This window comes from Gobius niger (assembly GCF_951799975.1).
Source record: "Gobius niger genome assembly, chromosome: 2".
Lineage (NCBI taxonomy): Eukaryota > Metazoa > Chordata > Actinopteri > Gobiiformes > Gobiidae > Gobius > Gobius niger.
In genome coordinates this window covers 17,540,839-17,568,720 of record NC_136853.1, presented here as the reverse complement: position 1 = coordinate 17,568,720, position 27,882 = coordinate 17,540,839, and the positions used below count along the sequence as shown (strand labels likewise).

Genomic DNA, 27,882 nt, shown 5'->3' with positions numbered 1-27,882 from the left:
AGGGATAATAATCTTAGTGTATGTAAACTTCTGACTTTGTAAAAAGTAACAAAAACATTTCTGAAAATAGTATAATAATATTTAGCAAATAGAAATATTTGATTTAAATTGTAATTGACCTTAAAAAGTAAAAGTTTATTCTGGTGTCATGTCAGACAGTGAGAAAAAAATGCAAATGTGTAATTTTATAAAGTGTATGTAAACATCTGATTCTCGCTTTATTTTTATTTGCTTTGCTCATTGAGAAAGTCTTCATTTTGCAACAGAGCTGGAGTCTAATGTACAATGTAAGTCCAAATGAATCCTTAAAATGATTAAGGGTCTGAGATTACACCCTAGTGTTGTAAAGTTACCCTTACTCCACGTGAAGTTATGAGGTGCATAAATCCATGTGGACACTGAGGGGCTGTGTGCCTTTGTTGTCACCGCCGATGTTATTCATCCCAACCCCATTACAACTTCAGGCGTTCTCAGCCTAATTGATCCACTATATTATACGTTCTGGTAGATATTCTTAACCTGGATGTAGAGAAAGATTTCATAGAGGCACATACAAGTGAAAAGTCCATATACTTCTTTTTGCCCCCCTGGTACTTAAAGTTGCATTTAAAGTTAAGGAAAACAGAGAAAAGCATCTCAGTCAGGATTTCGTATTCGGAAACAAAAATATGTGTTGTTCAACTTAACAGTTCAACTTAGGGAAATGGCAACTGAAGCTCATACACTGATTTTATTCTCAGCCCCACAAATATTTATGCTGTGAGTGCAGGACATCAGCTGCTTTAAACCAACTATTTCACATTTTGGACTGTTTTTCAACACGTGCAGCAGCTCCTTGGCAGCTTTTGACGTCAGGAGTTAGTTGGTCCACATACGAGTCAGAGCTGGCCTGCAATGTGACTGGCCACAGACAGGGTCAACTTAAAAAAGGGCATGTCTACAATAACAATGAAGCACGACATTTTGGAGAAGCGGACTTTTTAATGGCATCCAACATTTGCAGGGGATTGTTGCTAATTTACTTAGTTTGTCAAAGTAAGCCATATTTGCGGGTTCATTTTTTCATTTTCCAAATGTGCATGGTACTGAAGTAGGCCACTGTGCACCCTGAGGCCTCTGTCCCCTGCTGGAGCTCTGTCTTTACAGATAGCAACTCACACAGACAGAGGGCACAAAACTATAAAGTCAAGAACTCTTCCACACGAAATGACTCTGCCATGGAAAATGCATTGGGGTAATGCATGCAGCAGTTTTAACAACGCTAAAGAAGATGAAACTGAGAGGTAACATATGTTTCTTCTCAGTTCCGGCTTTTTAACAATTATTTTGCCTTTAATGATGCCAGTGAGTTTAAGGGGACGAAAACAAATGTATGTAGATAAAACAAACAACTGACCAGCTGTTCTGTAAACTGACGGCAACCTTGCTTCCCATGATGCAATGCTTTGAGAATAGAAGAAGTGAAGATGCAGTCGGCCTGTGTAGACCACAAGGGAGTTGTCTGTGGAGCAGTGGAGGCAGAGACACAGATGTCACTGCACTAGCAATCCCCAGAGACACAAGAAAAACCCTTCATTTTCCTGTATTTTTCTGTATTTCTGTAATGCGTGTGAGAAGCCATAATAATGACATCACTAAGTCTCCCTGCATCATCCCAGGACATCTGCTCTGAGAGTTGTGACAACTGCCTGGCCCTCTGCAGACGGCCAGGCAGAGATGGGCTCTTTCTCACCGCCTGAGCGTTTCAGGTCCACGTGTTTTTTAACATGGCCTTCACTTAAAACAAGTCTGAGTTAGTTTGTTAAAAGTTATATTACCAAAGTGTCAAAATTCGTGATGTACAATGTTTTGACAGACATGCCCGACTCGAGTTTAAACTACATGCGTGTTTGCTCTTTTTATGCTTACTGTCCCAGGGCAGTTGAACATGTGGTGCTGCTGAGTAAATTTCAAAGGTTGTGGCTATTTTTGGCCATTAGAACACTGGAGCGATGGTTGCCAGAAATGCGCCTCTGCACATCTACCTATGCAGGTCCATTAGAAATCACCTGTTTCCGGCTAGAATAGGCATTCACAACATTAACAATGTCCAGACTATTTCTGATTAATTTAAAAAAAGTTGCGCTTCTCTTCCAAACACACAACCGGACACACTTTTTAGGCTTTTCTTTATCAACACTGTTCACATAGTACGATTCTCACATAAACACGTGGGATTATGAACCGTAATAATGATAATGGCTCAAGTAAGCTAATAACCACAGCTGCCCTGGGGGAGTGTTCGTTCATAAATGAATGTCTTCAGTGAGAATCTACAATGTAAATAGTCTTGAAATAACTGAAAGACCACAACATAAAAAGAAGTACTAAAAAACCTCACGTGCTGCACTGAACACAACTGTAAAAAGAGGCCAGAAGCATTGATGTGCAAAGTACAATGGCAAAATATGTGCAAAATAAAATCTCCTGGGTGATGTTGCGTGAAAGTGCACAGCATGCATGATGGGAAATGGGTTAGTGTAAAATAAATTTTGGAGCTTTTGGAAGCACTGCTGACTATTGGCATGTCCTCATTTCTGACCACGAAGACACGAGGAGAGGAGACGTTTGAATTGTTTTTTGCCTTTTCCCAAACTTTAAAGTCTGGGTTGTTCTTTTGTTAGTGCCGTGCACACAATACACTGGCTAAATGTACATGGAGACCCAAAATCTGATCAGAATCTCATTTCTGGAGTTCTCAGATTATTGAAGAGACATGTAAACAGCAAAATCTGATATACATGATCTGATATTCATAAAATCTGATTTCTTCCTCTTCCTCCTGCGCAGCTCCCTCCGCTCCATCACAGTCTTTCACCAATTATCAGGGAAGAGTTTAGCAGTTAATCTGTTTTATTCTCCAGTGAACGTCCATGAGCCAGAACACTAGAAGGCATGTACGGCTTAGCTGTGAGTCTTGCCTGGATACCTCCTCGTTTGTCCCTTACCTGTTTCCTGTAGCCCTCACTGTGCTGCAGGTGTGGGGGCTCTTGGTGCCTCTTCAGTGTCTCAGAAGGAGACATTTTTAGGTCTCAAATGGTTTAAGCTAAACTAGCTTATGCGTCGCCATGGCGCTTTGTCCTATTCCAAGACCAGACACTAATGCCACATGGAGAGCAAGTTGACTTCAATCGTCCAAAGATGGAGGCACAGTCATCCTCCACCAGGTCCTGCAGGTGGGTCTGATTGAAAAGTGGGTCGGGGACAATTCTGTTGCCTTAAAAATCCAAATCTGCTCTGGTTTATGTAGAACCCGGAGTTTTGGATTCTCTGATTTCTGAAGAGAATGTAAACGCATCAGATCTGATTATGGGGTGATCTGACTTTTCAGACCATGTAAACGTAGCCACTGATCTGAAAGACAGAGATGTTAGCTACATAAAGTGGACCCTCTGGGTTAGTTGTCCAACGGACTGAGGGGTTGGTTGTCACATTGGGTATACATGGTGGGAAATGTATTCTTTTGTGTCTAATGTGTCATCACTTTATTTTAGCAATAGCTTGTACAAAGTATGTAGCCGTATGTTTGGCTCATTTATTTACACCTCAGAGAGCATTTTGCAAAAAATCAACAGTTAGTTCAAATGACTGACATGAACACATCTGGCATTGCATCACAACTCTTTTAAAACTAATGTTATCCTTATATCTCAAAGAGCAAACAAGTTACAAAGGTTTATTACATTTTGTTAACAAAACTCCATCGAAAACAACAGTGACAACTATCGACTGTTAAAATAATAGAAAGTGTCTGCTCACTCACCACATTCCAAAGGGAATCCAACGGCCCAAAGTCAGGCCCTCATCAAGAATTCTAAAATGTTCCTTACAAAACCTGCCTGGTCTCTTTAATTGTAACTAACCCAGCGTTATCACAGGAGGAATATCTAGTAGAAAGTTTAACAAAATTAGAAACCAGGTTTTACGGTTGTTTAAAACGTGTGTAAAGAGCGATGCTTTCTAGCGCGAAACTAGCTTATACCCGTGGCCATGGTGACAACCAACCCATAACATTGTGACAACCTGCCCCGCACATGGGGAAGATGTTCAGTCTATTTTCTTGTGTTTGAAGGTTAATTACTCAATATGACAGACAATTTGTCAACAGGAAAGTGTGACAAATTGCCCCGGTCTCCCCAAGTGAACTCATTCACTATGGCTTTAAAACATTATTTTATATTGCAATATATTTTACAGTCAATGCTGGACATGTAGACAACATTTCTTTGGAGGGAATAATTTTGTTTGGCACATTGCCAAATAGGCTGCACGAAAGGAATGCTATGAACGCATGCTTTTTCTCACATGATTGCCAAACATGATTCATATTGGAGATAGGCTGCCTGAGTTAGAGTTAGGCTACTTATCAGCTTCTCATAATGATCCCTGCCTTCTGTTCTCCTGAGTCTGCCTGTAGCCGATTTCCCAGTGATTGTAGTAAATGAGTGTCTTTTTTGTGAGAGTGTGACGAGCAGTGACGTGGGTGAAACCTGCGCATTCGTGGCAGGGCCATGCACGAGGCGCTGACAGCAAAACTCATAGCACCGCGTGGAGCGCCTCACTCTGGCACTCAGTTCAAGAGCAAAAGCTCTGGCAGCATCCGCGCACAGAACTTTGGGATGCTCGAGCGCGTGGAGTAGGCACTCCGCTTTCACCTGCACCATTCTGTCTCTCGCTAAGAGAAAACGAGGATGAGTTCCTCTTTCCCAAAAAGCGAATCGACCACGTCTCTTCTGCGCTCTCAGAGCCAACGCGCCGCGGCGGCAGGTAGAAGAGAGTCCTCGGGACGGACGGAGGAGAGCGACACCAGCGCGAGGAGACCTCTGTGTCAGCCCCGGCACGGAGCGCAGCGAGCGCAAAGGATGGAGGACACTTCAGCTCCAAGTCCAAGTCAGAAAGACCAAAGTAAAACTTCAAGATCGAAGCATCAACAGAATCACCAGGCAAAGGTCTTATATGTGCTCCCTAGAAGATTCATAAGTGCAACGAGTTTAACCAATTAGATTTTACTAAGCTTAAAACCTTAACTTAAATCACAACTTTTTATTTTTTTTTAATTTTGTTTGAGATATTATCAATAGCAGCCTGTAGAGAAAGGAGTGATGACTATTTTAGCGCTCTGAACAGACCCTCTTGAAAAAGATGCAACAATATGTCCTTTGCATTTTTGGTTTTCAGGGAAGGAAGTCCTCTCCGTCCACCAAGCCCAAGCACGAGGACGAGGCTTCCCTCCTGTTTGAGCCCAGCACCCGGGAACAGAGGCTCAGCCGCGGCTCTTCCTCCAGCCTCAGCTCCACAGATCGCCCCACGGCCAGTGCACCTGTCCGTCATCATGCGCACGGTCGGACGGGCAAAAGGATGAGCGCAACGCTCTCTGAATACGACTCAACGCTACATCCCATCGTGAAGTCGGTGTTTGGACAGGTAAGGCACCATTAAAACGCAGAGAAGCGCAGCTAAGAAGTTGCGTTAATACATTTGCCACGTAAATTACTGCAGATCAGTGTGCCAGTATCTTAATCTTTGCAGGACTGTCTGAGCTCAATGGCCAGATTATAATTACAATGCAATAGAAAATATCAGTCACTTCATCAATAGCCCACAGTTGCGGGCTTAATGGGTTAACCTGCTTAATGGGTGTAAAATTGGCTATTATAACAAAAGTGCATCTACAGAGTGCATGAGGGATACAAATTCTGCAATTTATCAATATTTGGTTACAGCATACACATGTGCTTATGGTGATGAGTGCTGTTTCAGCAGCTTTTTCCATGACCAGTACAACAGCGGTTTCTTTTTAGAAATCTCTTACATAAACAAGCCACTATACGAGAGCTGCAAGTAAAAGGCAAGTAAAGAATGATAACAATAGTAATAGGTAGTAATTAGGGCTATTGTGTTGCTATGGGAATGATCACGTCTCCTTTGTTGAGAGCCACAGTCGTGCACTGGGTGCGACTTGGAGGTAAAGGTAAAGGTCAGAGGCAGGTGAACCTTGAGCTACTGTCTGAGTGCAATGACTGCAGCAAAGTGCATTAAAAATGCATGTAGTTTTTGTGACTAAGTCATTCCCAATAGGCCATATATTTGATACGATAGTTAGTTCAAAAAAGAGGGGAGTGATGTGCTCTGTCATGCATGTAGCTATGAATGCACAAGCTTTCATCACCACTGTCACCTGAGTATCAAAGAGGGGATCAACTTCCCCATCACATGAACCTTGTGATGCCAAGAGCTTGTCAAAGCCACTGTAGTTGCACAAGTAAGAAACTTGACAGAAAATTCTACTCTGCATGTCAGGGCTGCACATTTAATCGCTACTGCAATCTGAATGCTTAGGACAGTATATGTGTGAACAATTTGTGCATTGCATACCTCCTTCAGTACGTTTTACAGTAATTAATTAATATAAATGATCAATAGTTAATGGTAATATATTGCCCATGCCTCCCTTGTGGTGTGGGTTCTGCATACATGTCACTGTGAGGTTCCAGCTACATGTGTGAGGTCACTTTAAATCGCCCCTATAGGATTAGATTCGAGTGGGTGAGTGTAGTGAGTGAGTGAGTGAGTGAGTGAGTGAGTGAGTGGTTGGTGGTGGACTGAGGGGCCGGTGGCGCAGACTGTCGGCCTCGTTTCTGTCAATATACTCAGCTTGTCACCGCCGAGTATGAAGTGTCGGTGGTGCAGATGGTAGAGCAGGTCGTCTCATGATCGAAATGTCCGGGTTTCGAATCCCGTCTCCTGAAGGTGCACACTGTCATGGTGTCCTTGGGCAAGACACTTCACCCTCCTTGCCTCCAGTGTCTGCCTACACTGGTGTATGAATGAGAGTGTGAATGGGTGAGTGGTTCCTCGCTGTAAAGCGCATTGAGTGCCAAATGTAGGTGGAAAAGTGCTTTATAAGTTGAGACCATTCACCAAGTGATTGAATAATGCACAATATTATAAAGCGACTGGAAAAAGACCAATAGATTATTATTATCTTATTGTATCTCAATTTCCTCCGGCGGCTTTTGGATTGACTGCGTCTCTGGGACAAACGGCTTCCATCCAGTGTTTTTTGCAGGATGTGAGCAGTTCCCATGAGTGCGAGCGTCTGTACCTCTTTGGCATTGGGATGGCCAGGTTCTTCTCGATTTTCTTTTTGATGGTGCCAAGAGCTCCAGTAACCACTGGCACCATTTTGGCATTGGCTCTGCATTGTGCACATTTTAATCTTAACGTTTTGTACATCCTGGTCTTTTTACTCACTGCAACATCAATGTCCTGTACAATTATATCTGTCAGTTTTTGCAGTCAGTTTGCACTAACATGTCCCACATGATGATAAAGTCACTGACGTTAATAACGGTTATAATAATAATAATAATAATAATAATAATATTTACCATCTCTGCAAATCATCCTGATTAATAATATTTTTTATTGTTAGTCCAGAACCGTTAATATGTGTGAGAAGACCGAAATAAGACCAGCTAAACAAAAACAAAACAGTCATGAGGTACCGAGGTCTGGAGGTCAAAAGACATCACATTTGATCAAAATAATGCATTAAATCAATAATGCATCAGACATTTTTTAATTATTTGACCCTTTCAATGAAAACAAGCACTAATTGAGGATCGTGCCATAAACAGTTTGGGAGTTCGTAAACTAATAAAACAGACATTTGATAATTGCACCCATTCAAATTTGCAACTGCCCTGCACAAAGAACATTTCTACATAAATCCATGACCCTCTAATGCGTCATTCCTCATTTTGCACTTTTCAAAATCCATCCTTCCGATTTGATGATAAAGGGCTCAAGAGGAGACAATTACCTCCATGTGCGCTAATGTGATCCCAAAATAACTGCTCTCAATTCAGGCCAGAGCTTCAATCACTGCAAGGGTTTCCAGTCAGACAAAATCCCACATCGCAGGGTCGTTTAAAAAAAATGGAGCTGGAAGCCTGAAGAAGTGAAAAGAAAGGGGAAGGGGATAATGAAAGCAATAAGTTGACAAATTGTGTAGCAACCCAACTTTTATTTTGTAAGGCGGCGCTATTAATTGCTATCGATTGAGTCTGAATTGCAAGTTAAATGGCAAAATGGCAAAAGCTGTAATTGCTAATAAGATGTTCCCAGTATAAAAACAACAATGAAACATCCTGTCTCTTGAGGGTCTTATTATGTATGTGCCCAGCAAACCCCATCCTCTGCAAACATCTCTGAAACGCAGGTGATTCTTCTTCTTTAGCGCCTCCTGCGTAGATGCAACATAGCCTTGACAGCATAAAACTGCAACATTTTCTCTTTTCTTATGTAACATCAAGATCTGCATACTATCCCAGCAGAACTGCACGCTTCCACTAGATGCTAAAAATAGTCCAACAAGACCTGATTATATGACAGTGGAGGAGGGATGAGCATTGTCTTAGTTATAAAAAAAAAAAAAAAAAAAAGCAATGGCAAACGCCTACCTGACAGACAGAGAATTGGGGGAACGAACATTTACAATTTTCAGCTACTTCCCCCTTTTGTTGGACAACTATACGTCATCCTTAGCCAAAGATATATTGATGATTTTGAAGAAAACCGAGATGAATAGATCAGAGGTCAGAAAGCGCGAAGACAGGTCACTTTGTGGTGTAACAGTCACTTGAGGGGTTGTCTCGGAAAAGTAGGTTTGTTTTTGATATCACTGTTTAGCAAATGAAGTCGCCAGATTGTACATTATTTAGAAGAGAATGTTATGGGAAAATCTGAATAGTGTTTAGTCAAGAAGCACAGTGATTTAAACTTGAACTGCTCTCTACAGTATGACAGTCCACAAACTAACAACCATAGTGATGTGTTTGCTCACCAGCAGAGGGAGCAAGCACCATTTGTTCTCATGACTCTTGTGCTCTCAAAGAGGGAGAGCAGGTTGAGTTTGCATCAGCCGAGAGTGAAAAGCCAGAAAAAAGCGAGTGAAGGGCGCTGCGTATATCTGTGTGAAGGAAGAGGAGAGAGGACTGAAGAAATGGATCAAGTAAGACAGACCTGATGACGGTTATATAATGTAGGCACTCATCAAGCCTAATTGGTCTGCTCCTACTTGACAGCATGAGACAAGGAGAGGTCTATAGCTCTGCACTTCCTCCTATAGTTCCATCCATGGGACATTTCCTGCCTCCATGTCATGCTCGCTTGTTCCCTTGTCTCCTTTCTTCCCTCCTAATTGGATGGGCATTGACTTCAAAGAGAAAATCACCAACATGTAGATGAGTAAGATAATGGGCAAAGCATTAGATGTCCTATGACAGTGTAGTACATTTTGGCCATGTCGACTGTACGAGCGCAGGCTATTTATAGACGCACATGTGTAGAAGGAAGACGAGGTAGAGAAGTCATTCTGCAGCTATAAAACCCTTTTCGAAATGAGGATTAGGGGGATGAGAAAGCCAGTGTGCTCCCGTCGCTGTCGCTGAACTGGGGGCTCTATGCGTGCACCCGAGATGGTTGATAGAAAATGATATCGAGACCGGGGCAAAAAAAAAGATCTGAAATAAAGCAGAAATACAAGAATAGAGCAGTGCCCTGATGAGCTGCCAGATCCGCTGTGACGTCTCCAGAACATGACGCAAGTGAGCATTGAATATAACTCAGTGACGAAAATGTAATGCAAGAGAGTGTGAGTGGTGCAGGGAATACTTGACCATAGAATTCAGAGATAGCCCACGTAAGCAGGCGCAAATCAATAACACAACAAGAGTTCATAGTGCTCACAGTGAGTACGGAGGCCGTTCCAGTGCTTAATTCTAGTCTGTCCAAAAGTCTGTCTGTCTGTTTGGACCTCGCAGTCTCCTCGAGCAGCTGCATGAAGGACGATCGCTCTAACCACAAAGAAAGACTTGGTCCGGACTTTGATTCCTGTCTTGGTCTGGGCTTTAGATCTGGATGTTAGTCTCTGGACTCTGTCTCTAGACTTGTGACCCTGGTCCGGACCGGGGCTCGATCTTGACTTTGGACCCAGTCTCAGTTTGCGCACTTGGTTTTGTGCTGAAGTTAGTCAGTCATTAGCGGTGTCCCCTTGAGACAGAGCTGTGTTGTGATGAGCCATTACATAAAATGCACACAGAGAATTGTTTGGTGTGAGACAGTGGGAGAAAAAAAGAGCTAAGGATATGTATCCAGTGCTCACCGCGACAACGTGACGATATGAGAGCTGACGGCCCTGTGTCTGACGGCTGATGTGTTCTGAAGTTCACAATGAGCCTCTGGTGAGAGACCATGATTCACCACCAGAGGAGCGGCCACACACACAAACCCAAAACTCAAATGACTTTGGTGCAATTGGACGCAGTGGAGCCGGGCAAATGGGAGCTTGTTTGTGTAACAATATGACTGTTTGTTACTTATACCATTATTACTTTATTCATTGAACCACTTAAGCTAGTTATCCCACCGCTAAATTGCCCAAATGTCAATTGTATAGGTGATTAAAAAGGGGTTTCCTTATATTGGCCATACGCATTTGTCCATTATGTAATATCAATGACCTCATCCACAGAGGACGACACTGATACAGCCTGAAGTTTGAAAGACTCAAACCGCCTTTGGAGGAAGGTGCTTGTAACGCACAGAGATTATCTTTTTATGACCCAGGGCGGAAGTCAACTATTAGTTATTCTTTGAAAATACACAAATAACTGAATAGATGTAAATGGCTATAGTGGTAATTGTTCCAGTTAATGGCCCATTGCTGCTATTTAGTGAGTAAATAGAATTTTCTTCCTACACCTTGTTGGGTTGGGCCATATTGTATCGCATATTGTATCGCATATTGTATCACATATTGTTATCGCATATTGTTATCACACTTTATTATACGGCTCATCACAACGCAAGTAGACAACAAGTAGACACAACGCAACTCCATTGACTTGAATGGGATTTTGCAACATTCCACCGGTCATTATTTTCTGCTAGAGGACCTCTGAAAAAAATAATGATCATTACCAATGGCAACAGAGTTCGTGCTTCTAATACCGGTCATTCATATCACTCCGCGCGTAGTTGTAGAGGACACTATCTCTGTCCCCGTCCCTGTGAGAGAAGTTGGGGAATCGCTCGTGAAGTTAACGTGAGTCCAGCTTTAACTTACCCAGAGATTCACCACCATTCCTCCAACTGCACCTTCAACTAAGGAGCAAGGCTAGAGATAAGTAGCTAGCCTTGCTGCTACTGACCTAGCCACACTGCCTGGAAGCACAACAAACTTTTGGGAACTATTTCCCGCGGAAGTGATTAAAAAAAACTTTCGGCCTTTATAAAAGTGTATGAAGTTTATTTTGTGTGTGTTCAGTTGGCAAATAACCGTATAATAAGCGGGAAAATGTAAAGAACGCTGGTCATTATCGGGAAATAAGTAGGCCTACCTTCAGGGTGAAACAAGACCGGTTTGTCCTGTCGGTGCTTATTTTCCGACAGGGCGAATATAACCAATGATGACCAGCGTTCTATACATTATCCCTTACATAATTTTTTGATATCGTTGTAATTTTTTGTATCGTTGGGGACATGATATGATTTATGCTGTAACAAGTAAAATGAAATGATGGATGTGAAATGCTTGAGATTGCTGGAATTTTCAAGTAGTTTGTCTGTTGTCAATTACATCGTCAAATATATATTGTCATCATGATATTTTTTTCAAATATCGTGATAGATATTTTAGGCCACATCGCCCTGCCCTAATACCTTGTCATATGAGCTACAAATATTCCGAGGTAGTGATAAAGCAAAAAAAAAAAAATAACACCAAGTTCATGGCCCTCATAGTCTTCTTACCACTTCAGCATCACCCAAAGCCTCTCTACTGAAGTTTACAGCCTCATTTGAAAGCTAAGACCTACAAAAGTGATCTAAACGGATCTTTTTCCTCGTGTTATCATCACTTTTTTCACGTTCTTTTTCATCTCATTTTTGCCCCTTTTTTTGTTGAGTCTTTGTCACTTTTTTTTTTGCGTTCTTACCCTTGTTTTCTTCTCATTTTTGTCACTATCTTGACATGTGTCTTTCCAAGAAGCTTTTCGATTAGGGTAAAGCCAAACTGGAGAAAATGAGCTTGGTTATGAGGTTAAAAAGAAAACTTCTCTCTCTCTGTTAAACGCATTCTCATAGCTTCGACCACAGCAGGACATGCATTATACAACTAGAACAATGAGTAAGATCATTACATCACATTGCCCGAGTCTGCACTTAACCTTCCGATGGCGAGCCTTATTAGTGCCCCGTACAAAGCTTCAAGGACAAGTGTGGCTTCCAAGAATCTCCATTCTTATGAGGTGAATGGGGAGAGCTTTTGTAATGGTGCGTGCAGCGGCAGAAGCAGCAAACCCATGTGTCATCTCCTGCACGTTTTTGCCTTTGATCTGCATCCCGGCCCTCCCTGCGCTTACTGTGGAGAGCATAGAACGGAGGGATGCTGGGGCTAGAAGCTGGCGTATATAGTGGGGGGATGAGAGTGTTTTATTTTTAGCTCTACTTCCCCATCTCTGTGTGTAGTGTACGGTGTCCCAGCATCTATATGTGTGTGTTCAAATTCGACGTCTTGCTGAGGGGAAGGTTGTCCGAACTCGCCTGCTTCCACATGGGGAGAGAGATTTAAAAAGAGGGAGGAAAAAGAAAAAAAGAAAAGGAAAACATGCATGTGGAGCTGAGAGAGAGGGAGTAAACGGGAAAGCGAAGGCAGACGGACTGAGTGAGGGAGGGGTTGAGGTGGTGGTGGGGGGTGAGGGATATGTCAAAGAGAGAGAGAGAGAGTGAGAAAGAGAGAGAGAGAGAGTGGGGAAAAAGGATGCGATGAATAAGCAATCTTGGCTTCCTACTCCTGGCGCTTGCTTCTCGGGCTCCTGCCACACACGCATGCGGTTTCTTTCACCCGCTCACCTCTGTCATGTTTGGATCTGTTGTGTTGTTGTCCCGCGTTGGTCTCAGTGTCCCTCCCCCCTGGCGCTCGCCCCCCGTCGGTGTCTCCTTGTCTCCAGCCGTCTCCTTCCTCCTCCTCCCCTGATCCCTAAATGTCCGCCTGTATTAGCCACTGACCCACTGAACCCTGTTTTCCCTTTCTAATCACTCCTATTCCCGTGCATGCCCCCGGAACACATGCAAACACACATGCCCGCGCGGGTGACCACACGCAGCCCAAACCAAACAGGCACGAATAGAAAGAAAACGTAAGAGGACTTAGTTTGAATTTCTTTCTTTTCTTTTTTTTCTTTTTTTTTGACAATGGGCAACTCTGTAAAGTCGCTTAAAGCTTACAACAAGAAGGTAAGATTTTAGTTTCTTTCCTCGGTGCATGCTTGTGTCATTGCCAGATTTGACCTAAGGCGTTCTGACTTGACCTACGTTGACATTCCCTTCTGTGAGTGCAACGTTACTTCCATGTCTGTTTTCCCCACTCAACAACGACATATCTATTTAATGCCATCTAAAGGGCCGCAAGACTTATATAGTTGCAATTTGTACAGTAAGACTTTTTTGGAGGATGGAAAAAAAAAAAAAAGTCTGCTAAACCTGTAGTTCAGACCTTCTTGTTAATTAAAATGGGGCTGAATATGTTTTTTTTCAAACCTAACAAACAACAGCCTAAAAAAAATAAAAAGTCGATATTTTCCCAAATCGCTCAGCCTGAATAACCTCTGTGACATTCTGAAGCTTGGACCAAAAGCAGCTTAAGATTATTATCGTTCTCAGCAGGGCAGATGTGATGTTAAAAATACACTCTCAAATTAGTGTCAACAATGTACCAGTTGAGGACAGAAGAGGTGGGTCTTGACCTGCTGGAGTGGACAGGTGAATTAGCTTCATGTCAGCGCCCGCGTACGACTGCAGCCTTAGCACTAGACTGGCAGCATCAACAGCAGGACTGAGGACACAGATGTTTAAAACAGGTGTGCAGCTGTTGCTAGGGGGCGCAGAGAAATATCGTTTGTAAGGTTAGATAGAGTGACGCTTTTGAATACAAAAGTACCATACAAGACTCTGTGTATTTGGGGACGGCAGTAACTTTTGCGCCGGCTTCAGTGGGACTCAGTTTCTGATGGACGCCTCACACCCGAGAGCCAAACCCTCACCTTAGCCGACTTTCTCATTTTAACCTCTCACACTAAATCCATGGAGAAAAACAATTGAAAGAAGACTGAAAAATGAAACTCTTCCGCTCTCTTCTCTGGTTCGGCTTTACCCAAATCTAAAAGCTTCTCAACTGGAGAGCAACAGTGTAATGCCTCATGTAATGGCTAAGACCTACAATAGTTATAGTAACCTTTTTTTTTATCGCATTGTCGTCGCATTTTTGTCACATTTTTGTTTAATGCTTTATTCTTTAAAGGGACTATACGGAGTTTAAAAATGTTAAAACTCAGTATTTTCATCCCCCTACATGTTCAAGCCATGTCCCAATGTGTAGAATGAGCTCAGACCTGTTCACCACAAGTGCTTCTAAAATCCTGCACTGTCACTCAGAAAGGTGTTAATTCGGGTCGAAGTGCACAAGCTTAATATAGAAGCTGCAGTTACGCCTAAGACCTGAGGTGGCAGTAGTGAGTATAAAATGACCAACGTGCATCTAGTCTCTTTAAGCTTTCAGATTTGGTTAAAGCCAAACTGGATAAAATGTGCTCGGTTCAGGTGGGGGTTTAAGGGATATTTCAGGATTTTTGACATAGGGCCTCATTTCCTAGTTATCCAGAGTGTTGCTGATTTCTGGAGGTATTTTTTTTTTAATTCATGCAGTTCTTATATTTGAAGAGTTTCGTGGCGCTAGGCTAGTGCAAGGCTAGTGCATTTCTATGGTATCAGCTAGCCTGCATTAAAAACAGTCTGACCCGCTCCACCGAGCACCTGAGGCAAATCACTTATAATGCCAGACTAGCCATATAAATATCTGTGTCGATAGAATAATTTTAACCATTTTGCATTTAAAATAACTTATATTTGAGCAGCATCAGCTTCGTGGTTGTATAAGCTACGCGGCGGTGGAGTGATCTGCTAGAAAATAGTCCCTCAAAATACGATCATTCATGTGATGCAAGGTCAGTAATATTCCAAAAATTATTTTATCGACACAAACATTTATATGGTTAGTCTGGTGTTATAAGTGATTTGCCTCAGGTGCACTGTGGAGCGGGTCAGACTGTTTTTAATGCAGGCTAGCTGATACCATAGAAATGCACTAGCCTTGCACTAGCCTAGCACCACGAAACTCTTCAAATATAAGAACTGCATGAATTACAAAAAAAAATATATCTCCAGAAATCAGCAACACTCTGGATAACTAGGAAATGAGGCCCTATGTCAAAAATCCTGAAATATCCCTTTAAGAGGTCAACTAATACAATCTATTAAATAACTCGAGAACCAAATGCATTTCACATGTTGAGGTCAAACTACAGGGTTATCAGCTTTTATGCATCATGTATGTCGCTTAGAGAGACCTTCTTTTGTCGCCGCTGTTGCTTTCAAATACGATATTACTGCTGAAAGCTGAGGGACTCTGAATTTGCGTAGATTCAGAATTAGTGACACTAATTCTAATGAAGACCTTGTGAGTCGAAACGCGTCAAATAAGTCTATGCAAATTCAGAGTCGCTTAGCTTTCTCTATAGAGCCTTACTACTTTTATGGCCTCCAAGCCTGAAGAGCACCTGATTTTTTTTTCACAAGAACATTTCTGCTTTACACTGTTGACACTGTTGGGTCACTATATAAAAAGGAAATTGTGAGTTGGATACGATTACAATATCAAATGCCTTACATACATTTCGGGTAGTTGATAAACATGCGCACCATTGACGACCATCATGTTGTATATGCCAATTTCCACTTGTCCTCATTCTGACCGTGCACGCCTGAATGCTCTACTCTACGACACAACCACACCTGAAGGAAACACGGCAAGCAACTGTTGATGCCATCTGTGTGCTGAAGTACTTCTTCACATTATCTCTGCTTTTCTCTTTGGTTATATAACAGCTGGCAAGAGGCTTCGTGGTACTTTCTGACATGATTCGCAAGCCCTTCTCCATGCATGACTTGGTCAGATTACCCAGTAGGCATTCGTTCCTGTATTGGTTAATGTAGCATTGCATTAATCCAAATCAGAAGTGGCACGAGAGCAGATGGGGAGGGAAGGTCATTGGTAGAAACGTTTTTGTTTTTTTTCGTTTTTCAGTTCCTACACACATGGATCAAACATACATCGCCCACATTCAAAAGTCCCATAGACTGTTGCTAGGAAATATCGTTCCAGCAGGATTGCACAAGTTGAGGAAAAGTAAAAAACGTAAAAAATGTAAAACAAAGCTAAAATGGAACAGTTGCGGCAAGTACATCGTTATCGTGATATTTCTTTTTTAGATTTTAGGCCATATCGCCCTGCCCTAGTGTGCTGTGTAAGTAACTTCGGATCAACAACACTGCCCGAGAAGTGACTTCCTGTTTCGATCCAGCACACCAAAATAAAAGCACCATCTTCATCAGTTCAACTTTCTTTCTGCCTAACGATTAACAGACCAAAAACTTCAAATGTGTATATTTACTTATAATCTTGTAATGCTGCAAGTACCTGCTGAACCACTCAACGAGATGAGCTGTGTGCTTTCATGTTGATGTGCTGGACCGAAACAGGAAGTCACTTGTTGGGCGGCATTGTTATGATTTGAAGTTATGCAAAGTCAATGGGCTCTATGCACAGTGATTTCCGCCTGGACAGTAAACCAGACGCTGTCCTTCCTGTCCGCTATCTCTTCCCATTAAAAATGAGCAGGTCCCACAGAAATGAAGCGATAGCTCAAGATTTGGTAAAGGACAGCGTGTAAAAGTTCAGATGTGGCTGGAGCAGGTTAGAAAATATTACGTGAGACGTAAGGACTTCACTGGAGAAACCTCCGTGTTCATAACGGTCAGGGGATGTTTTTGTCTTGAGGCTGACGCGGCAAACAAAATAAAAATTAAAACTAGCGCAAAGTTTTGAACGAGCCTGCGCAAAAAAGAATCGTCCTGTTAGTAGTTTGACTAATAGTAGTGTAGTATAATTTTTTAACACTAGCCTTTAGCTCTAAGATAAAAGCACCTTACGACCACTGTGTTTCCTTTGGGTCCAGGATTCACAGTGAACATGATGTTTGTAACACGTTGTCCATCAGTAACTCGTTGTCCTTAACCAGATCCTGAGCTCTCTCTGTATTTGTGCGGGACCTGCTAGTTGTGAAAGTAAACAATCGCCGACAGGAAGTACAGCGTCTGGCTGACTGTCCAGGAAGACGTCACGTGCGGGGACTGTGCATACAGCCTATAGGTGATTGCAGTGAAACGGTTGAAGGATCTCAGGGAAACAGAGGTCACACTGTTGCACATGTTCCTCTAATGATCCAGTATGTCCTTCTGTAAAGTATTCACACTCCTTTCCACATTTTGTTATGTTACAGTTTTATACCAAAATGGATGATTCTTTTTTCCCGTCATCAGTCCACACTTAATACCCCATAATGACAAAGCAGAAAAAAATAACTCAAGATTTTTTTGCAAATGTATAAAAAAACAAAAACATGGTGCCTTTGGCAGTGATGACAGCCTCACGTTGTCTTGGCACACCTGCCTTTGGGATGTTTTTCCCATTCTTCTTTGCAGATCCTCTCAAGCTCTGTCAGCTGCACAACCAGAGGTGTCCAATCGGGTTCAAGTCTGGGCTGCGTCTGGGCCACTCAGGCACATTCACAGACTTGTCCTGAATCCTGAAGCCGCTCCTTCGTTCTCTCGGCTGTGCTTCGAGTCGTTGTTCTGTTGGAAGGTGAACGGTTTCCCCCAGTCTGTGGTGCTGAGCGCTCTGGGGCGCTTCAGGATTTGTCTACATTGCTGTACTATTTCTGCTCTAACATAGCCTAGTTATCGGCAGAGAAAATATCACAAGTTATATTGAGTCTGGGAACCACCCATGCATTTTCTCGTAGGAGAGGTGTGGTTTACGATTGTCCACAGCCGTTTATTGGGCGCTACAAATGTTTATCATGCGTCTGGACGTAGCCATTGCCAATCTTCATTGTATTAGGTTACGTATGACGTACCTGCTGTAAACTTTTGAGCTAAATTATTTAGAACACGGTCTAAAGCTTAATCAAAACATGGGAGTCGTTGCTGTCATGTTGGATCTGTAAATAAACATAGAAAGAAAAAAAAAGTTTTATTCGATAAGATATCGAATAGTGCGTCATCGTCCTGCCGTCCCTCCTCGTTCTGTGATTGGTCCCAAATCCATGTGAAGATTTCAGCCATGGTCCCCAGGCTGTTGTGCAGTTTGAAATGATTCGAGCGCACACAGCAGCACAAATCAGAAAATGTAATTTACCACAGATGGACTCCAGTGAAGTTGTAGAAACATCTCAGTGACGATCGGACATGGATGCATCTGAGCTCAGTTTTGGGTGTCAAAGCAAAGAGTGTGAATATTTCAGATTTTATTTTTAATAAAGGTGCAATGTTTTCTAGATTTTTTTTATTTATTTATTTTCACTTTACCATTATGGAGTATTGTTAGTAGATTTATGAGGGTTTATTCTTTCTTCATTTTGGAATAAAGCTGCAACTTGTGGAAAAAGTGAAGGAGTGTGAACACTTTCCAGATGCACTGCACATATTAGACTAAAACCAAGGACACACGGGTCTATCAAGTGGACTTTATGTCAGTAAAGATCTGGTTCATCTAATTGTACACAATGTAGCAAGAATTTCCTTCATAGATTTACATCATTCCCATGTTCAAACTGCAGAGCTGTAGCAGTTTTATTATACACATTTTCCGCATATTTTTTGAATCTGACTCAAATAATTGTAATGTCTTATGTAAGGTTTGTTTTGCAATGTGAAAAGACATTTTTGCAAAGCTCTGCAGTTGGCCCATTGGGATACTGTTTGTTTGTCGTACCTTACAGTGACTTGCAGCAGATGGCATCAGTTGCTTGTGTGTCTGACTACATTACTTGCCGCACTATGACTAACCTGATGCCACGCCTCGCAGAGACGTGCACGTGTCTGTCACCTCCACATCCCACCTTTGTCTGGTGGCTCTGTCTCGTTTTAAGTTGACTAAAACTCCTGACCCTTGTGTTTGCCCTCATCCTGACGCCCTGGCTGTGACTCCAGGACCAAAAGAAGTACAAGGCAGTGCAGTCCAGTGAGGAAGGGGGCTCTGGCGGGGCCCATCTAGAGCCACTTGTGGCCCTGGCCCAGAACGGAGTCAACATGCACAACATTTTGGGGCCCGCATGCATCTTCCTGCGCAAAGGCTTCGCTGAGAGCCGGCAGGCTGTACGTAAGTCCGGGAGATAGAGCAGCATGGAAGCAGGAGACTAGTGCTAGCAAAACAGAAACATCCAGACAGCACATGTGTTTGTTCAACCATCCATTAGTTTCTATGGTTACATGTTTTTTTCTAGGAAAAAATAGTGTCTTTATATTGTGATGCTGAAAGTAGTGTGTGAGTGCATTCATGAGTTAGGAAGTGACCCTCACTTGGATATGAAGCTGCCGGGATCGATTGTTTCATCACAGCTGTGGCAGATAATAACATCATAATGATAATTCATTTTATTTAAAAGTGCCTTTCAAAACAGCCAATGACAAACTTAAAAATATTAAAAACAGGAACAACAAAATAGAACAGAACGACACTGAGATGCTGGGAGCCTGATTAGATGACATTATACTGTACATCCATGGAAATAATGCTTTTCAGTTGTTTGTTGCTCTTGCTCCCATTAAAGCTTTAGAAATGTGAGTGTGATTGACTTGGATATAACACTACAATGCTATAGCTTTGAATGCTGTTTGACGTGATTTATGTCTTGGCTCGGCGCTTAATAGTAACTGTAAACATCGGATGTATTTATTTATATTATTTTGTGTGTGTGTGTGTGGGGGGGGGTTCATAGTAAATAAATTAAAACCTTCCCATATTTCTATTTGGCCTGTTTTAGATGAACTAAACAGCAGGAGATATGAGTAATACGTTCCTCTTTCTGGAGGAGAGTATAAAGAGTGGGGTCTGCTGGCACTCTGAACCTGCCTATAGTTTTCTATTTTCAACCACATCATGTGGTGAAAGGACGGCTGTTCACTGGCTGCTTTTCAAAATCAGCAGAGTTCTAACCTTTATTTGTGTCCTTTTTATAGGACAGAGAGCTAAGACCAGAAGAAATGGATGGTAGGCTGATCTGTGGCTATGAATGAATTGAAATATCTGTTTCTGGCCACATGTCAAGAATATACTGAGCTGTGTATGTTTGCAGAGTTGCGTGAGGCGTTTAAGGAGTTTGATAAAGACAAAGATGGGTTCATTGGATGCAAAGACCTTGGGAACTGCATGCGCACCATGGGCTACATGCCCACAGAGATGGAGCTGATCGAGCTGAGTCAGCAGATCAACATGAACTGTAAGCACAGTGGAATTACACTTAAATCTCTATGACTTCAATCATGTTGCACAATTCATTTTGTTTTCCTTCCAACAGTGGGAGGACATGTGGACTTTGAAGACTTTGTTGAACTAATGGGGCCGAAGCTTTTGGCTGAAACAGCAGACATGATCGGTGTGAAAGAGTTGAGAGATGCGTTCAAAGAGGTTTGTGTTCACATCAGTTTATCTAGTTTTAGGGTGAGCAGCAATGGTACAAGCTCTTCTAAATTAAGGGGATGCCATTATTTATTTATTTATATGATTATATGTGTTTGTTTTTTCATGTTTAGTTCGACACAAATGGGGATGGTATGATCAGCACAGCTGAACTCCGTGAGGCAATGAAAAAGCTTTTGGGACAACAGGTACAGATGGTCTATTTGTGACACACTGAGTGTACGTTAATGTCATGCATATATTTCTCCTTAGGTTGGTCACAGAGATCTAGAGGACATCCTCAGAGACATTGATCTCAATGGAGATGGCCATGTAGACTTTGAAGGTAAATTTAAAAAGAAAAGGCAGACACACAGCCACTCAAAGAAAGCAAGACACATTTAGTATAGAGCTTAAAGGTGAGACATACTTACATCAAATCCTCCTCTGTTGGGGGAGATAAAGCTGAGGTAAAGAGATCAAGGAGGTCGGCTGCCTCATTTGTCGGCTCAAACCATGAGTCACATTTTTTGGAAGGAATATTTTACAACATTAATTGGTATTGATTTATAAAGATTGTGTCAAAGATAACCCATTGGTTTCCTTCTGTGTTGCAGAATTTGTGCGCATGATGTCACGATGAGTCTCAGAACGGAGACACATGACAAAATCTTTTATTCAACCTCCACAAATGGGGAGAAGTACAGACCACTGCTCTGTTACTAAACATATCAGCCCTGCCTGGATACGGCCACGCTAAAGCCATGAGCAACTCCGGCCTCCAACAGCTGCATTTATGGCTTTACAGATTATATTTATACGTTACATTGCCTCAAGCATTTTTCGTACTGTGCAAAAGAAAAATTACTGTGGGCCTATATTATCATATGGTGCAATACAACTGTAGCAATCGTATGTTGAGAACAGTATGCCAGCACAAGCCTTTGAATAACAAGACGAGACCTTTATCAAATCAATGAGAAAAAAAGCACAGAAATAGAAGCAATATGAACATAACCAATTATATGTTGTATTGTGACATCTGCGTGTCTGTGCGTATACTGTTGTTACATTTAGATTTTTACTGTACATCTAATGTGTGACTGTTAAGGCAGGACTATTTGTAAAGTCATTATTTGTAACAATTTTGGACTCAGACTGTCTTACTGTGGTAAATACATGTGGAAAAATATGTTCTTTAAGATCCAGAAAATGTCTAGAATGGTTAAGGTTTTTAATGCGTAGCTTACTATTGTTGTAATGACTAGCCTATACGTGTGTGTGTATATATATATACATATATATATACAGTATATATACACACCGTATATAAGTATAAAGTTTACTGAGCTGACCCAGGGGATACAAGAGCTCTTACCTCAGAAAAAGCATCCAATTCTATGCCCTGTACCTTCAGTAAAGAGTCAATATGCTATAAATCAGCTCCTTTTATGCTAAAAGCCAAAGAGAGTTTACTAATTTATCTGTACATATCAGTGCATTTAATAACATGTTATATCATGGATATGTTTTAATGTGGGGTCAACAAGGGCAAAATACACTGTATCTGCATGCAACCTAAGTCGGTTTAAAAAGCCTAATGAGAGGTCTTATCATTTTATATGTCATATCTGTGGAACTATGCATGCAAGGCTAGGAAACAAGCTGTTTGTAGCAAAACACTAACAAATAAACTAATTTTTTAAGTCAGACGGAACACATGCCTTTTATATGGAACAAACTGTAAATCTATGGAGGACTAATCGTCTGAAGGCAAAAGCCTTAGTATGTACTGTATGTATGTATTATTTATTTTCAAGAGCATGTATGTACGTACATACATGTATACCTACATTTGTTTGTGTGTGCTTATATATGTGTGTATGCATGTATGCATTCATATATGCATGTATGTATGTATGTATGTATGTATGTATGTATGTATGTATGTATGTATGTATGTACATAATTGTCGTCCACCATGAAAAAAAGTCATAAAAAGTGATTAGAATCGGGGTTTAATCCGTTAGAGTTAGAGCAAATATGAAGTGAAACATGCTGTCGTAGTTGGCCTTTCCAGTGACATCTGTGAGGACGCTAATCAGCTTTAGGAGTCCTCAGTGCAGACACAGCTCTGCTCATGGCCACCTGTTGTCACACTTTCCTGAACACAATAGGGCTACATCACCGCGGGTCTGACACAGTTCAGGCAGAAAGACCTTTGTGAATGACTGGACTGTCGGCTTCAGGCATGGAGGATGATATGAGAGCTCTGCATGGATTCATCTATCTCTGCTGGGTGAGTAAAATAGCCTAATAGCTCGAGTCTAAAGCCTAATACTCCCATCATGCATTTCTCCAATTTGTGTTTACATTATATCTTCACAGAACTGACTTTTCAACGGCCCTTCCTTAATAGAGTCAAATCTCCACTTTTTAATATCACATGACTTGGTTTGTATTTTCGTTTGACAACCTCCTGTGCAGGTGTGTCGGCATTGCAGCCACATTATGGTGGACTCTTCTGTTGATTTTAATAATTGTGCCTGCTGTCTTCGGAGTCTCTATTGGGATTCGCTCATTTTACATGAGAACACTTCTGCAGATATTTAAGGTATGATTTAGTACAGCGGTGCAAATGGAGAAGAAAGGCCTGACCAGAAATGACCATTTGATTACCAGTCAGAGCATTATACATAATCTTACCCAAAACATAAACAAGAGAGGACAGCAACACCAAACTCTTTTGCAATGCTGGGTTATCAAAATAATGCATTTGCATTGAGTACCTCATGTAGATTGAGGAGATGTGCTGTGTTTAAGGACCTCTTTTACACAATGTCATATTCTGTGAAGACCTGACCTTGTTAATGGGCTTAGTCGAGAGACCCCTGAGATTACATAGCTCTGTGGGAGTGTAAAATTAATGAGTGTAACATAGATTTGCCTGCGGCTTTAGAGAGAGCCCTGGAGGCAGTTGAACTACAGTTAGAGGATGTAGTTTATCTGAAGTGTCATGTTGAAGGATTATGTCACAGAGAATTCAGGACCGTTTTATTGTCATACTGTATTCTGTGGCAGACAGAATAGATTTGACTTTAGCTATAAATGCAAATAACTCTCTCTATATATATTTCTTGTATTATTAGTGGGCAACTTTACGGATCAAAATTGAAGAAAAAGAAAAAAATGAGAAAATATACAAGCCATACAGCAATGGTAATCACAATTTTGCTGTATTTTGTATGAATTAAATGTTTCCTTTAAAAATGTTGACTCCTTGTTATAGGTATAATAGTAAAAGAGGCCCCAGTTTCCCTGCAGCAGGAGATGCGAGAGCTGAGGAGCTCGGCCAGCTCAGAGTTTGAGATGGCCGACATCCTGTACTTTTGCCGCAGTGGAGCGGAGAGCATCGTGGACGATGAAGTGACCAAGTGTTTTTCAGCTCAGGAACTCGAGAGCTGGAACCTCCTGACGAGAACAAACCACAATTTCCGGCACATCAGTCTGAGGTTGACTGTGCTGTGGGCGCTGGGGGTCCTGTTCAGATATGCAGTGATGCTGCCTCTCAGGTCATTTGACTCTTTGTTTGTATCCTTAAACAGGGCTGGACATCAACACTAGCCAAACACTGAAAGGTTTCACCACTGACAACTCTCCCTTTCACTCTCACCACGTTGGCCCAATGAAAAATACATAGATATGATATTGTTACAATAAGAAAATTAAACATGTTCAATCTATTCTAAGCGTAAAGTACATCACGTTTTTTGTTGTTTTCTATAGATCAATCCAGTGTTGGATGTTTCTATTGTATTTGAAGTGCCCCTAATGTCGAGATCGATGAACAATTATTCAGAAACAGATCAGATTTTTAGTAAAAATACAATGTATTCTGTTCAAAACAAAGCTGAACGACTGAAATTGCAAATTATGATTTAAACTGTTTTCTTTTGAAATTAATATTCAATCTGTAATCAGTTTGAACTTCTTTGTAAATGGGAAATAATTCCCAGTACCCCTGCTCAGTGTTTACATACCCCTCGGGAAACACTGGATTAACAATATCAAAATGCTTTTATCACATCCAAAACATCAAGTGGCTAGTAACGTTAGAAAAAGACGAGCCAACATTTGATGTCAAAGGCTTCATGTGTACCATGATCCACAGGGTAGCTCTGGCCATCACCGGCATCATTCTGCTCATCGTTTTGACTCCACTTGTGGCATTTTTACCAGAAGCGTGAGTGCCGGTTTTAAAGCCATTACAAAGCCTGATATAGTTTTGAACCATTTTATAAATATTGTTTTCTGTTTTACTGTAGACTTTGTTCAAGGCTGAATGGGAAGGTCCATTTCATGTGCTACCGTATTTTTGTACGAGCTTTGACAGCAATTATCACTTATCATAACAAGTAAGCTACATTAATGCTTATCCATACATTTTCTACACATTGTTACCAAGAAATGTTGAGCTGCAGCTTCTGACTGTTGTTACAGGGAGAACAAACCCAAGAATGGAGGGATTTGTGTTGCCAATCACACAACCCCCATTGATATCATCATCCTGGCCAATGATGGCTGCTACTCATTGGTAGACTTTTTTTTCTCCTTCCCCCTTAAGGCTTTGAAATTCAACCTGAATAGATATTAATAGGGGAGAACATATTGCATCTCACTCAGGTTGGACAGGTACATGGAGGTTTGATGGGGATACTACAGAGAGCCATAGTTAGAGCCTCCCCACACATCTGGTTTGAGAGATCAGAGGCTAAAGACAGACACCTAGTGGCCAAAAGGTACAACTGCAACAAAACCTCAGTTAAAGAGTTAATAACTAAATGTTCTTTACTTTTAGACTTGGTGACCATGTTGCCGACCAAAGCAAACTGCCCATTCTCATATTTCCTGAAGGTTTGCTCAGCTACATTATTGAAGTTATTGTGTGCATTATCTGTTTTCTGTGACTGAGTTCTGTACACAGGGACTTGCGTAAATAATACTTCAGTGATGATGTTCAAAAAGGGGAGCTTTGAGGTTGGCTGCACCGTCTATCCAGTGGCCATTAAGGTTTCAGACGAGTTTCTGTGCTTCCGTAATGCTTGTTGTCATTTACATTTTACCTGAACTGCATGCGCTGCTGTGTTTAAGTATGACCCTCGCTTTGGTGACGCTTTCTGGAACAGCAGTAAATATGGCATTGTGAACTACTTGCTAAGGATGATGAGCAGCTGGGCTATTGTCTGCAGTGTGTGGTACCTGCCACCTATGAACAGAGAGGTAGTGTCTTCTTATGTGTACAGGCTATATTACACAACACATACACCGCCTTTGATGCCCTTTTGTCTGTCAGGAAGAGGAAAATGCTGTGCAGTTTGCCAATAGGGTGAAGTCAGCCATTGCAGCGCAGGGAGGACTTGTGGACCTTGTTTGGTGAGTTTCCTGTTAAGTTCAGTACATTTGAATGAGTGTCGTTTTGCCAATATGGAATTACTGATATAAGGCCTTTTGATTTAGTATTTTGTAAGATAACCAATGTAAATAGTGAAAAGAAAAATCTAGATTGAAAACTTTCTCCTCCTCTTTAAAGCTGCAATATGCAACTTTTTATGTGGCTTTTATATGCAGTGACCCAGCGGCTGTTGAGGTCAACATGGCGCCTTTACTTTCCATCACGTCGGTCTCTAAAACGCTCCAGAATCATCAATTGTTTGGAAGGTTTTCACCACTGACGGACTCTCTCACCAGAAAACCTACTAAACGATAGATCCTGGAGTGTTGTCGGGGCCGCTGTGATGGAAAGTAAAGGCGCCATGCTGACCACTCATACAGCCGCTGGGTCACTACAAGGTGAAATATGCACAAATGTCAACTTTTGTTTTCGCATACAAAGTTGCATAATGCAGCTTTAAGTCTATTTTACTTAATTGTATTTGTAAAGAAATGATAGTAAGATAAGATAGCAAGAGAGTGTCAGTATATTGAGAAACTTTTTGAAGTAATTGTACTTTTTTTCACATAGTACTTCTACCTGAGTAATATTGAAGATGAAAAAGTGGCTTCTGTAGCTACTTGACTATAAAAAAATAAAAAAATCTTTAGATGACTTTTATTTTTGACGCGTAGAATAGATGTTGGCCTGTTTACTTCATTCTTCATTCTTGATTTCTGGAGATTTATCTGTATTTATTTTTTTCATTCCAGCAGAGCTTATATGTGAAGAGTTTATTGGTGCTAGGCTACTGCTAGACTAGCGCATGTCTATGGTAACTAGTAGCCTGCATTAAAAACCTCTTCATAATCATGGGGTCGTCCTCCAAATGTTGCCATATCTGATTTGTAGAAAGCTCCTTTGTGAATTCCACATGTAGTAATGCGGCCGCAGGTAAACAAACTACTGTAGATCCGGTAACCGAGCAGATCACTCCGCTGCTGTGTAGCTACAACCAGGAAGCTGATGCTGCTCAAATATAAGTTATTTTAAATGCAAAATTGTTATATTTCAAAACATATTCAGTCAACACAGACATTTATATGGGTAGTGTGATGTTATAAGTGATTTGCCTCAGGTGCACTGAGCTTGGGTCAGACTGTTTTTAATTCAGGCTACTAGTTACCATAGATATGCGCTAGCTTAGCACTAGCCTAGCACCACTAAACTCTTCAAACATAAGGACTGCATGAATAATAATAATAATAATAAATCTTCAGAAATCACTCGGATAAAATGAGGCCCTATGTCAAAAATCCTGAAATATCCCTTTAACAACATAGTTCTTGAACATGACTTTTGCTACTGGTACAGCTGCTATAATGTTACCAGACTATTAGCTGCCTGTTATTTTGTTCCAGGGACGGAGGATTAAAACGAGCCAAAGTTAAGGATGACTTCAAAAAAGAGCAACAAAAGCTTTACAGCAAAGTTCTTGTGGGCGACAAACAGGCCCACGAAGGCTGAGAAAAACCTTCAGATCACAAACTGTCTGAAAAGGAAACAAGGAACGGAAATGAATTCAAGGAAACGGAGAATATCAGTGTTTGAGACATAGGCCTGTGGGATTTCTCATTTTGTTCAGGCTCAAATGAACCATAAATACCAGTCAAAAGTTTGGACACACCATTCATGTTTTTTTCATGACTAGTTACATTGTGGATTCTCATTGAAAGCATCAAACTCTTGAATGAAAACCTGTAATGGTCTT

General features: G+C 41.4%; 2 protein-coding genes across 2 annotated transcripts; both read left to right on the top strand.

Annotated features, from left to right (window-relative positions):
- The first annotated feature begins 4,545 nt into the window (after positions 1 to 4,545).
- On the top strand, positions 4,546 to 21,901 carry cabp1b (calcium binding protein 1b). The gene is made up of 8 exons (XM_079552305.1): positions 4,546 to 4,988; positions 5,218 to 5,463; positions 20,242 to 20,272; positions 20,358 to 20,501; positions 20,580 to 20,689; positions 20,815 to 20,889; positions 20,954 to 21,026; positions 21,298 to 21,901. Exons 1-8 carry the CDS (start codon positions 4,731 to 4,733, stop codon positions 21,321 to 21,323), a joined length of 963 nt encoding a protein of 320 aa, XP_079408431.1. The 5' UTR covers positions 4,546 to 4,730; the 3' UTR covers positions 21,324 to 21,901.
- Positions 21,902 to 22,956: 1,055 nt separating this feature from the next.
- gpat4 (glycerol-3-phosphate acyltransferase 4) lies at positions 22,957 to 27,730 on the top strand (the record flags this gene model as incomplete). The annotated part of the gene is made up of 13 exons (XM_079552255.1): positions 22,957 to 22,979; positions 23,168 to 23,294; positions 23,830 to 23,899; positions 23,970 to 24,252; positions 24,852 to 24,923; positions 25,006 to 25,095; positions 25,181 to 25,274; positions 25,364 to 25,479; positions 25,539 to 25,594; positions 25,665 to 25,750; positions 25,832 to 25,960; positions 26,034 to 26,113; positions 27,533 to 27,730. 13 exons carry the CDS (start codon positions 22,957 to 22,959, stop codon positions 27,636 to 27,638), a joined length of 1,332 nt encoding a protein of 443 aa, XP_079408381.1. The 3' UTR covers positions 27,639 to 27,730.
- Between the last annotated feature and the right edge of the window lie 152 nt (positions 27,731 to 27,882).

Excerpts from the sequence above, each read along its gene's own strand:
- cabp1b (XM_079552305.1), top strand. The coding sequence starts at position 4,731 with ATGAGTTCCTCTTTCCCAAAAAGCGAATCGACCACGTCTCTTCTGCGC. Across the intron at positions 5,464-20,241 it reads TGAAGTCGGTGTTTGGACAG|GACAGAGAGCTAAGACCAGA; the intron begins GTAAGGCACCAT and ends TCCTTTTTATAG. Across the intron at positions 21,027-21,297 it reads TGGCCATGTAGACTTTGAAG|AATTTGTGCGCATGATGTCA; the intron begins GTAAATTTAAAA and ends TCTGTGTTGCAG.